General features: G+C 42.1%; 1 protein-coding gene across 1 annotated transcript; it reads right to left on the reverse strand.

Annotated features, from left to right (window-relative positions):
• Positions 1-1,374: 1,374 nt before the first annotated feature.
• LOC143713519 (uncharacterized) lies at positions 1,375-3,679 on the reverse strand. Its single transcript, XM_077204854.1, has 2 exons — positions 3,417-3,679; positions 1,375-3,151 (listed from the first exon to the last, which is right to left on the reverse strand). The coding sequence occupies exons 1-2, from the start codon at positions 3,448-3,450 to the stop codon at positions 1,791-1,793; spliced, it is 1,395 nt and encodes a 464-aa protein (XP_077060969.1). The 5' UTR covers positions 3,451-3,679; the 3' UTR covers positions 1,375-1,790.
• Positions 3,680-11,487: the final 7,808 nt, after the last annotated feature.

Consider the following 11,487-nt stretch of genomic DNA (forward strand, 5'->3'; position numbering starts at 1 on the left):
TTGTAGCCCATCCGCCTCAAGGTTGTGCGTGTTGTGGATTCACAAATGCTTTGCTGCATACCTCGGTTGTAACGAGTGGTTATTTCAGTCAAAGTTGCTCTTCTATTAGCTTGAATCAGTCGGCCCATTCTCCTCTGACCTCTAGCATCAACAAGGCATTTTCGCCCACAGGACTGCCGCATACTGGATGTTTTTCCCTTTTCACACCATTCTTTGTAAACCCTAGAAATGGTTATGCGTGAAAATCCCAGTAACTGAGCAGATTGTGAAATACTCAGACCGGCCCGTCTGGCACCAACAACCATGCCACACTCAAAATTGCTTTAATCACCTTTCTTTCCCATTCTGACATTCAGTTTGGAGTTCAGGAGATTGTCTTGACCAGGACCACACCCCTAAATGCATTGAAGCAACTGCCATGTGATTGGTTGATTAGATAATTGCATTAAGGAGAAATTGAACAGGTGTTCCTAATAATCCTTTAGGTAATTGTATATTAGGGGTGTAATGGTATACAAAATTCACGGTTCGGCTCGATACGATACACTTGTGTAACGGTTCGGTATGTTTTCGATACAGCAAAAAGAAAGAAATGCCAGAGAAATTTCCTTGATTTATTTTTTTTAACTATATTTTTATTAAAACTAACATCATGAGGTATGATATATTTTTTACTTTGAGCAATGATGGAGCAATACTCGACTTTTCTTAGAAGCATATAAAACAAAACAGCTCCTTGGACAAAATGAAATGTAATATTGTAGTAATAAACAAAGGTTTATTTTAGTTCAGAATAACATAAGAGGCCGCGCCTACATTTGAAATAACGAGATTTTGGTCAGCAGGAAAATGGTCAGTTTAAAAATGCGTACCGAGAACCGAACCGAAAGCCTCGTACCGAACGGTTCAATACGGATACGTGTATCGTTACACCCCTAATATATATATATATATATATATATATATATATATATATATATATATATAAATAAAAGTAATTTAAATTGACTTAAACTTCCAAAACCCTGTAGAGTAGTGGTCTGGGTTCAAACATTTCGACACGCAAAGTGAAGCATTCACGTGACTGGAAAGTAAGTGAGGCTTTTCGTTGATCACGTGTTTCTCTGAAAACAATACACGCTCTAACACGGAGCTTCATGAGAAATTTCGCTACGAACTCGATACACGCTTAAGCTTCAGTGTCATTTGTAACATCACTAGAGCACGAATATTGCATTCCGTTCAGTCTGTCTGTTTAAATGTACTGTTAGATTGAACCATTCAACTTGGTTTATATTGCTCATGTGACTCTGTAAAACACATTAATACAGTATATTACAAACCTAAATGGACAACTTAAAAAGGGTTTCGTTCTTTTGGTAAAAACTTTATTTTTTCATGGTAAGGATGACCTTTGCATGGAATTGCCCTCTGGCGTTCCTCCCCAGCTCCACCTGCATAATTTATGTATCTTGCTACCATACTCATCATCCAAGCATTATTAGTCCCACTGGATGGTTTATGTAAGCTCGAGTTGAAGCTGGACATGTCTATGGACAAAAGGCAGTTGAAAATTAGTGGTGCATGGTGAGAACATGAACCATGTTCTTGGAACATGTTGTTGTCATTATTGAACTTAGCAAAGGGTTAGCCAAGTGTGCTGAGAGTTCAGGGCCGAGAATGGTTTGTAATTGTGCCGTGCCGTACCAGGCTCAAGTGGAAACACAACTGGAACCTTTTCTGAAGGTGGAAAAGCAGCTTTTGTTTCTCAGCACATACAGATGAACTACTTACTGTGATCTCAGACTGTGGTGATGTGGTTTCTCCACTGCATGGATCTTCATGTGTCGCTTCAGGTGACTTTTAATATAGAAACTCTTTCCACACTGATCACACGTGTGCGGTTTCTCTCCAGTGTGGATCCTCTCATGCCTTTTCAGATGTGATGAAACACTGAATCTCTTGTCACAGTGTGAACACTTGTAAGGTTTTTCTCCAGTGTGGATCCTCTCATGTCTTTTCAGAGATGATAACTCACTGAATCTCTTGTCACAGTGTGAACACTTGTAAGGTTTTTCTCCAGTGTGGATCCTCTCATGTGTTTTCAGATATGTTGACTGTATGAATCTCTTGTCACAGTGTGAACACTTGTAAGGTTTTTCTCCAGTGTGGATCCTCTCATGTGTTTTCAGATATGTTGACTGTATGAATCTCTTGTCACAGTGTGAACACTTGTAAGGTTTTTCTCCAGTGTGGATCATCTCATGTGCTTTCAGAGTTGATGACAGACTGAATCTCTTGTCGCAGTGTGAACACTTGTAAGGTTGTTTTCCAGTGTGGATCATCTCATGTGTTTTAAGATGTTGTGACAGACTGAATCTCTTGTCGCAGTGTGAACACTTGTAAGGTTTTTCTCCAGTGTGGATCATCTCATGTGTTTTAAGATGTTGTGACAGACTGAATCTCTTGTCGCAGTGTGAACACTTGTAAGGTTTTTCTCCAGTGTGGATCCTCTCATGTTTTTTCAGATGTTGTGACAGACTGAATCTCTTGTCACAGTGTGAACACTTGTAAGGTTTTTCTCCAGTGTGGATCCTCTGGTGCAGTTTTAAATCCTTTGCTGTAACAAAAGTCTTCTCACACTCAAAGCACATGTACTCTCTCACACCAGTGTGTATTTTCTCATGTCCATGTAAAGTTTGCAGCAGTGAAAAACTCTTTCCACACACGGAACATGAATACGGCTTCTCCTTCGTATGAACTCTCAGGTGTCTCTTCAGGTATGACCCACAGATAAATGTTTTTCCGCACTGAACACATGTGAACGGCTTCTCGCCGGTGTGAATCCTCATGTGAACATTAAGGGATGATGATTGACTGAAACTCTTTCCACAGTGATCACATGAGAACGGCTTCTCTCCAGTGTGAACTCTTATGTGAACATCAAGATGTTGTTTGGTGTTGAGACTCTTTCCACACTGAGTGCAGGTGAAAGATTTCTTGGCTCTTTGTTTCTTTAAAAATGTCTGTTTACTCTTTGATGGTTTTTCTCCAGGTTGGACATGATGTTCCTCCTTCACTTCACTCAGTTCTTCACTCTCCTCCTTCACTTCACTCAGTTCTTCACTCTCCTCGCTCTCTTCCATCGGGTCTGACATGAAAGAAAAACTCTTCAAATTAAGGTAAAAATTCCATTATGTTGTAAAATAAAACAGACAAAATATTTAGATTTAGCTTGACCTGATATTTGCAATATGAAACCTCCCTTTGGTGACCATTTGTTTAAAAAAAATAAAACCCAGAACATTCTGTACCATTTCATAGTTGAACTGTTTATCTAAAAGTGATGAAGTGCTTGAATGTTTCTAACATGAATGTTCTCCAGCATCATGAATGAATGAAGAATAAACACCAACCTCTTTGTTCTTCAGAATCTTCAGTGTGTTTCATTCTGCAGGTTCTGGATCACTCATGTTCTCACTGTCCTCTTTAATAAACTCAGTCTTTACAGATTTCAGTTCTTGCTGATGCTTTCACGCTCGTCTTCACTTGTAGCTGATGGGAATTTACAGCATTTATTGGATAATTACAGCATTTATTGAATAATTATAGCATTTATTGAATAATTACAGTTGGAGGAGCTTCACTGATGATGAATTGTAGTGGGAGGAGCTGATCTGCCAAAATAAAAAAATATACAAGTTACGGAGTTTGTTTTTATGCTCATGGACATCAGAATATCCTCTCGAAACGCGAGAGTATATTCGCCGCCTGCAGCGCTTAACGATTGCCTTGTGCAACCCATGTTGAGAGACGAGAGATAGAAGACGCAGCACCGCTGAACACTTACGCTGTTTGTGAAATTGCGTCTCGCAGACAGTTTTAATGACTGATTTATATTTAATAATCTGTGTGGATTAATTTACTAATACAACCTACATGCTAAAGTGAATCAGTAGCTGCGATTACATGGACACTTATAATCGGATTGACGGCTCAATCGGACTAAAAAACCTTCATATAAACACCTTAATCGATCCGATTGAGCTCGATCCGATTGAAATTTAGATCCGATTGAAAGGGGTGGTTTACTCCTTTTGTAATCCGATCGAGAGAACATGTAAACACTTGATCGGATTGAAAACCGAAACTAAAAGGACTGCGTTAGTGCAAAGACGTTGAAATAGCGGAATGACGTATGACGCACGGAACGAGCTGTTCTTTCTGTTGAATAAAGTGAATATAAAATGAGTTTTCCGTTATTAAAAAATTCTCATTTCACTCAGCGTCTGTGAAGTGAAGCAGGACAACGTCCCACCAGTGCTTGTTTAAGATTATCATCCATAGACGACTAGTTTTGGGCGCAGGGTTTTACTGCGTGATCAATATAAGCAGCATGGCAAAGCGGTTCATGCTCATCGTCTCCAAATCATGACCAGAGATGGATAAATATTAAGTCTGCTGTTTAAAAAAAATAAAGAACCAATAGAGGAGAATAGTTATGCGCGAACAGCGGCATATTCGTGCAGTGTGCGCATGTCAAAAAATCAATTCCGATTTGAATCTTGTGACATATAAACGCGCAAATCAACCCGATAACTATTTATCGTTCATGTAAACACCGTGTTCGGATTCATCAATCGGATTGATTTCATTCCGATTGAACCATGTAAACGCAGCTACTGTTTGCAGGAATTTCCTGCATTATATATGGGAGACCTGCGGGAATGATTAAAATTATGCGCAATACCCGATTTTTGCATTTACACTATACACTGCTGAAACTACCAAATATAGACGTTCTGACATGGAAAAGGAAGTAAAACAGCACGAAATGCAATGGATACAGATGCGAATTTAATTGGATTGTTGTGGTCTTTTATCGCATTGTATTTGTTTTTTAAGCTTTTTATCTTACGATGGCACTGTAGCCACGAGCGCTTAAAACCGTGCCTCCCAATATATCGTGAAATGTCTTCAAACACCGATTTATTTCTGTAACAACCCTACATTTTTCTCTTCACCCCAAACACTCAAAAGACATAAAACCTCCACTGTGTGTATCCTTAATAAGTCATGTGATCTCAGTTGTTGGTGTCCACCTGAGTTGATGTCACTTTTTTAATGACGTACGACTCGCATTTACTGGGGAATATCCGATTTTATCTCCGTACATGGCACACACAAATGCACGTATCCGATTCATATTGGATATATATCCAAGATGGCGCCGTGGATGGCTGCCTCGGTGTGGAGCTCTCCAGCTATTGTGTTGTTTTTGTTCGTTTGTTCTGCGTTTAGTCATTCTTTTCCTATCAGTTTCACCAAAGACGAACTACTGGACATTAGGAAAAACACACCAGAGACCTTTTCTACAGTTTTTGATTATTCGGACGTTTTGCTGGACATTCTCGTCGGAGGGGCAGCGGTGTTGTTCAAACGCGCGTTCAGACGCAAACGCGGGAAGCGAGCCGGCACGCTGGTTAAACTCCGCGAGCGCGGCCTGCGTACTGCACTCCCCAGTATTCATCTCGCGAATCTCCGATCCCTTCCTAACAAAACGGATGAACTTCTTCTCCTCACCCACACTAACAAGGATTTTTTAAACTCTGCTGCTTTGTGCTTCACTGAAACCTGGCTGAGTGAAGCCATACCATACAACGCAATACATCTGCCGGGCTTCCAGCTGTTCCGAGCGGATCGCATCGCGGAGCTAACGGGGAAAACGAGAGGTGGTGGATTGTGTTTCTACATTAACGAAAGTTGGTGTTCAGATGTAACAACACTGAAGAAGATGTGCTCTCCTAATTTAGAGGCACATTTCATAAACTGTAAACCCTTCTACTCGCCTCGGGAATTTTCCTCTTTCATTCTCGTGAATGTTTACATCCCTCCAGACGCGTGCGTGAGCGCGGCGCTACAACAGCTGGCTGAACAAATATCTGAAACGGAACAAAGGTACCCAGACTCTCTTTTAATCATTCTTGGGGATTTTAACAAAGCAAATCTTTCCCGTGAACTACCAAAATACAGACAGCACGTTACATGTCCCACCAGAGACAGTAATATACTGGACCACTGTTACACCACAATAAGAAATGCGTATCACTCCGTCCCACGGGCAGCTTTGGGGCTCTCTGATCACTGTTTGGTTCATCTCATACCGACCTACAGGCAGAAACTGAAATCAGCTAAACCTGGAATACGGACTGTAAAAAGATGGACTAATGAAGCAGAGCAGAATCTACAGGCCTGCTTTGATTGCACTGATTGGACTGTTTTTGAAGCTGCTACCAATGATCTGGATGAGCTCACAGATACTGTAACATCATATATAAGTTTCTGTGAGGATACATGCATTCCTACCAGGACATTCTTATCATTCACTAATGATAAACCATGGTTTACTGGGAAACTCAAACACCTTTGTCATGCCAAAGAGGATGCTTACAGAAGTGGGGATAAAATCTTGTATAACCAGGCCAGAAACAGATTGACAAAGGAGATCAGAGTTGCTAAAAGGAACTACTCTGATAAACTGAAAAAACAGTTTTCATCCAACGACCCATCATCAGTCTGGAATGGCCTGAGGAACATCACCAACTACAAGTCACCATCCCCTCGATCTGTGGACAATCAACACCTGGCTGACGATTTAAATTCATTTTACTGCCGGTTTGAAAAGCCCTCATTAACACCACACACCCGGTCTGATCTGCACTTCACACTTTCACCATCACCTCCTGCACTCCAATTATCACTCCCCCCTCCTGCCATCCAACCTGAGCTTAAGGTCTGTGTGGAGGACGTGAGCCGAGTCTTCAAAAAACAGAAGACTAGGAAAGCCTCAGGCCCAGACGGCATCTCATCTGCTTGTTTAAAAGCCTGCGCTGACCAACTGGCCCGGTCTTCACGCAGATCTTCAACAGATCATTGGAGCAGTGTGAAGTTCCCTGCTGCTTCAAACGCTCCACTATCATTCCTGTCCCCAAAAAACCCAAAATCACTGGACTTAATGACTACAGACCTGTCGCTCTCACGTCTGTGGTCATGAAGTCGTTTGAAAGACTGGTGCTGGCCCACCTGAAGGACCTCACTGGACCCTTGCTGGATCCCTTTCAGTTTGCTTACAGAGCAAATAGGTCTGTGGATGATGCAGTCAACATGGGACTGCATTATATCCTGCAACATCTCGACAGACCAGGGACTTATGCAAGGATCCTCTTTGTGGACTTCAGTTCGGCCTTCAATACCATCATGCCTGGTCTTCTCACAGCCAAACTGACCCAGCTCTCCATACCATCCTCGATCTGTCAGTGGATCACCAGCTTCCTGACGGACCGGCAGCAGCGAGTGAGACTGGGGAAACACACATCCAAGACACTCACAATCAGCACCGGAGCCCCCCAAGGGTGCGTTCTCTCCCCACTGCTCTTCTCCCTGTACACTAATGACTGCACTTCTAAAGACCCCACTGTCAAGCTCCTGAAATTTGCAGACGACACCACTGTCATCGGTCTCATCCAAAACGGTGACGAGTCTGCTTACAGACTGGAGGTTGAACAGCTGGCTGCCTGGTGCAGTTATAACAACCTTGAGCTGAACACGCTCAAAACAGTGGAGATGATCGTGGACTTCAGGAGGAACAGCCCAGCACTCCCCCCACTCACCAACATGAACAGCACTGTGGAAGCAGTGGAGTCATTCAGGTTCCTGGGCACTATCATCTCTCAGGACCTGAAGTGGGACAATCACATTGACTCCACTGTGAAAAAGGCCCAGCAGAGACTGTACTTCCTTCGCCAGCTGAGGAAGTTCAACCTGCCACAGGATCTGCTGATTCAGTTCTACTCAGCCGTCATTGAGTCTGTCTTGTGCGCTTCCATCACTGTCTGGTTTGGTTCAGCTACCAAATCAGACATCAGGAGACTACAACGGACAGTCCGGACTGCGGAGAGGATCATTGGTGCCCCCCTGCCAAACCTCCAGGACCTGTACTCTTCCAGAGTGAGGAAGAGAGCAGGTAAAATCATCACAGACTCCACTCACCCTGGACACCACCTGTTTGAACTGTTACCGTCAAGACGGAGACTCAGATAACTGGCCACAAGTACATCTCGGCACAGGAACAGTTTCTTCCCACAGGCCATTTCCCTCCTGAACAGTTAACACTCCTCCCAAGGCATATGCCTGTAAGTGCAATACTCCCACTGTTTAGTGCAATATCCTACAACTCAGGTGATACTTATATGTAGATTTATTTATTTATAATATTCAAAACACTGTAAATAGGTTCATAATCTGTAAATCTGAAAATGTCTATTCTGACTAAACCCAACTGTGATAGTTTTATTATCATATATTTATATTTTTATTTTTATTTTTTTTATTCTTATAATTTGTAGTATTATGTTTCATGTTTCATGTTGTATGTGTATTTGTATAGTCCACTGGAAGCCTCAGTACCAAAACAAATTCCTTGTGTGTGCAAGCACACTTGGCAATAAAGCTCTTTCTGATTCTGATTCTGATTCATATCCGATTTATTACCACATATGAGTGAGGCCTGAATCCGATCTGAGAAAATCGGAATACATGCGTTTTGTTCCTGCTTACACGTTCACCGGTCATATCCGATCTGTGCCACATGAGAGGAAAAAATCGGATTTAGGTCACTTGAACCATGCAGTGTAAATGGGTCCTTAAGAGTAAAACCAACCCTACAAAAACTCAGCCTAGACAACCACAGCAATCATGCTCTTTGAGCCATTTCCAAAAGATGCACACGTCACATCATTACACTGCACACATTGGTTCCAAATGGAAGAAAGACAAACTGCAAATAGCTTTTAATATATTTAAAAACTGTTTATCGATATACCAGAGTGCTGTTAAGAAAGCCAAGTCTCTCTATTTTTCTAACTTGATCAAGAAACTTCATCAAACTCCTAGAGTTCTTTTTTCGGTTATAAATTCGGTACTAAATCCTTCTGTACAGACTATCCATAATCCTACTAGTGCATTATGTGAGGACCTCTTTAATCATTTTGGGGCCAAAATTTCTAATCTAAGAGCTCAAATACAAGTGACCAATGATGAAATGATGAGTCCATCAGCCTCTTGGACTACTTTTAATTCTATCTCCCTGCAATCGTTAAAAGAGGTAACCTTAAAGCTAAAAACCTCCCCAAGCCCCCATGATATTATACACCCCCACTACTTGAAGCAATTAATTGATTTTCTAGGACCAGGGCTTGTATCTCTACTCAAATGTCTGCAATCAGGGTTGCAATCATCCCTGAGAGTTTAAAATGGCCACTGTCACCCCTGTGCTTAAGAAATCTTGGTAACGCTTCCTTTTACAGTCCTGTTACCCATGTACTTACTATGTACTTATTATAGTAATTATAATTACTGGGTAATAACTAGGTACTAACCCTGAACCTACCCCTAACCCATGTACTTACCTTATATTAGCCAGTACTTTCTAGGTAAGTACACTGTAAGTACACGTAAGTACTGTACTGTAAAAGGAAGCGTTACCGAAATCTTCACTGGATTCTTCTAATTTAGCAAATTTTCGGCCTGTTTCTGTTCAACCAATCATCTCTAAAGTGCTGGAAAAATTGCCTCCTTACAACTTCAGTCGTTTTTAACCAATAATCACATCTATGAGACCTTTCAATCAGGTTTTAAATCACTGCATAGTACTGAAACTGCCCTTGTAAGAGTTCTTAATGATATCCTAATGGCTACTGATTCTGGTGATTCTGTCATTTTAGTTATGCTGGACCTGTCTTCAACTTTTGACACTGTTGATCATGCAATTCTCATCTCTCGCTTGGAGTCCTATGTGCGTCTGGGAGGGGCGGTTTTAAATTGGTTCAAATCTTTCATAACAAACAGAGCCTTCTCAGTTAAAATAGGAAATTTTACTTCCTCTTTACGCAAGTTAACCTGTGGTGTACCTCACGGGTCTGTTCTTGCACCTACTCTTTTCTCTCTCTATTTACTTCCCTTGGGGTCCATCTTTAGAAAACACAACATTTCTTTCCATTATTACGCTGATGATATGCAAATCTATCTGCCTTTGATCACAGAAAAAAAGGATGTTCTTAATAGTTTATCAGCATGTCTGGATGACATAAAATTATGGCTCTCAAAAAAATTTCTTTTCCTAAACTCAGATAAATCGGAAGTCATTAGCCGCGTTTCCACTGCCGGGCCAGGGCCGAGCCGTGCTAGTGCGTGCCAGGGCCAGTCGCGTTTCCATGGTCACTTCCGGGGCTTGATCGGGGCTTACTCAGGGGCAACGGCCAGGATTTCTGGCCCGTCGAATACCTTGGGCCAAAGTGGGCCAGCTCGGGCTAGAGGCGTGCTCAAGGTAAAAGGCGGAGTTTATCGGTTTTATGGAACGTTATGATCTGAAGCAAGATGCACATTTCCCTTTTTTATATCGCGCAAAATAATCGCTGCAAAGCTCAACGTCAATTAGACGGCGTGTGAAGAAACGAGGATGTTATAAAATACATCGATGCTGAACTTTCTAAGCTAAGCATGCAGCGATCAACACTTCAAGTTCAGGAAAAAATAGAAAAAAGTTGCGGGCGCAGTATTGTTCAAGGCGATTAAAACGCACAACGGACAAAGCGGAGATCAGAAAAGAAACTTTCCATGGTTCGACTTGATGGACATGTGCTGGGTCACCGTCCCTCTGTTAGTGACAACTCGCAACTCGTCAAATGGGTTGGGTTGTATGTATGACGTTTGATCCAGAAAGGCATGTTAGGGGCGGGGTTTAGGGCAGCGCTGCGGGGCTTCTGGCCCGGCAGTGGAAACGCAAGCCCGGTGCTTAAGGCCCGAGGCCACTGGCTCGGCTCGGCTCGGCTCGCTGTTAGCCCTGGCCCGGCGCTAGCCCGGCAGTGGAAACGTGGCTATTGTCTTTGGCCCCTCTGAAACTAGAATACAAAACTTACCTAATCTTGGGTTCTTAAATCTTGATATTTCATCCCAAGTGCGAAATCTGGATGTGGAAATTGACAACGTCTTGAAATTTGACAGGCAAATTGCCTCTGTAGTGGGCTCTATTTTTTTTTTTATCTTTGCTCTCTAAAATTAAAACCTTTCTTTCTAACGCCTCTTTAGAGGTTGCTATCCGTGCCTTTATTACATCTCGGCTGGATTACTGCAACTCTCTATATTATGGTGTTTCAAAGACTCAAATCTCCCGTCTACAAGTCGTTCAAAATGCAGCATCTAGATTCCTGAAGGGATGTAAAAAATTTGATCATGTTACACCCTTTCTGAGATCTCTACACTGGATACCTGTTCAGTATAGTACTGGTCTACAAATCTTCAAATAATCTTGCACCATCTTATCTGACAGACTTACTTCACCCATACACTCCTAAGCGAGGACTTAGATCGGGAAACAAACTCCTCCTTCACATTCCCAGAACCCGCTTGAAAAAAAGGGGAGATAGAGCC

The sequence above is a fragment of the Siphateles boraxobius genome, unplaced genomic scaffold (genome assembly GCF_051911475.1).
Source record: "Siphateles boraxobius isolate OS27281-9 unplaced genomic scaffold, OSU_SipBor_1 516, whole genome shotgun sequence".
Taxonomy (NCBI): Eukaryota; Metazoa; Chordata; class Actinopteri; order Cypriniformes; family Leuciscidae; genus Siphateles; species Siphateles boraxobius.